General features: G+C 53.7%; 1 protein-coding gene across 1 annotated transcript in view; it reads left to right on the top strand.

Moving 5' to 3' along the window:
• The window catches only part of EMH_0058390 (exonuclease, putative), a gene marked incomplete at both ends in the record, with an annotated part of 4317 nt that extends 3470 nt beyond the window's left edge, over positions 1 to 847 (top strand). The window contains 2 exons of the mRNA XM_013497576.1: positions 15 to 707; positions 761 to 847. Coding sequence (XP_013353030.1) covers positions 15 to 707; positions 761 to 847 — 780 coding nt within the window. The remainder of the gene's footprint in view (positions 1 to 14; positions 708 to 760) is intronic.
• Between the last annotated feature and the right edge of the window lie 2 nt (positions 848 to 849).

Genomic DNA, 849 nt, shown 5'->3' with positions numbered 1-849 from the left:
TGAGTGCTGTGCAGTTGTCGCCAGCGGAATGTGCGTTGATCCGAGACTGCCAAGAAAAGGCCTTTTGTGGGCTAGAGGCAAGGCAGCTGAGGGCTGAAATTGCATCAAAAATTGAGGAAACTCGAAGCAAGCTGGTGACAGGTGAGACTCCGAAGGAAACAACAGATATTGTATCCTCCGATACTCTCAATGGAACTGAGGAGCACAAGACGGAGCGACACATTAAAAAAGCCACGGGAATCACCGTCCGCTTGGCTATGCGCGCTCCTACTGGCGCGTGTGTCGCTATTGAAGCTCCCACGCAGCAGAAGAAGGAAAACAAACTGACAATATGCCCTCCTGAAGATGTCCTGAATGCGCTTGACGCCTTTGTTGCTCCTACTGCACTTTCCCGCAACAGCAAGGAAGCTACGGCAACTGCTAATGCGGTCGACTCCGACGAACGTATCAAGGTGGCCAAGAGGCTGCTGCAAGACATGAAGGATGAGAGTTTGAAGCTGATCGGGGCTGCTCCCGCGCTTGCTGAAGTACCAACAAATGTAATGCCGGCAACAACCAGTGCAACGCCTGCAGCAGTAGCAGAAGCAGCAACCGCGGAGCCAGACCCAGGTTGTGGAGACGTCACAGTCTCGTTGACAGGGGCAGAATGCAGCAGTCGGCAGAGCTACAGAAGCAGCAGCCTTCTGCAGTTTGCATCAGCAACCAAAGTACAGCAAAAGCACACTTTCCGCAAGGACCCGCCGGCAGCCGCTGTGCGCAGAGATCTCGTCACCAAGACACGCTTTGCTCACCGCACGAAGCTCGTTTCTACTGCCGAATGCTCCGCCCCTCCATTCTTTTCTCTTAAAT

The sequence above is a fragment of the Eimeria mitis genome, genomic scaffold (genome assembly GCF_000499745.2).
Source record: "Eimeria mitis Houghton genomic scaffold, Emh_scaff2765, whole genome shotgun sequence".
NCBI lineage: Eukaryota > Apicomplexa > Conoidasida > Eucoccidiorida > Eimeriidae > Eimeria > Eimeria mitis.
Note: the sequence above shows the minus strand (reverse complement) of the source record. Positions and strands in the feature narration are given on the sequence as shown.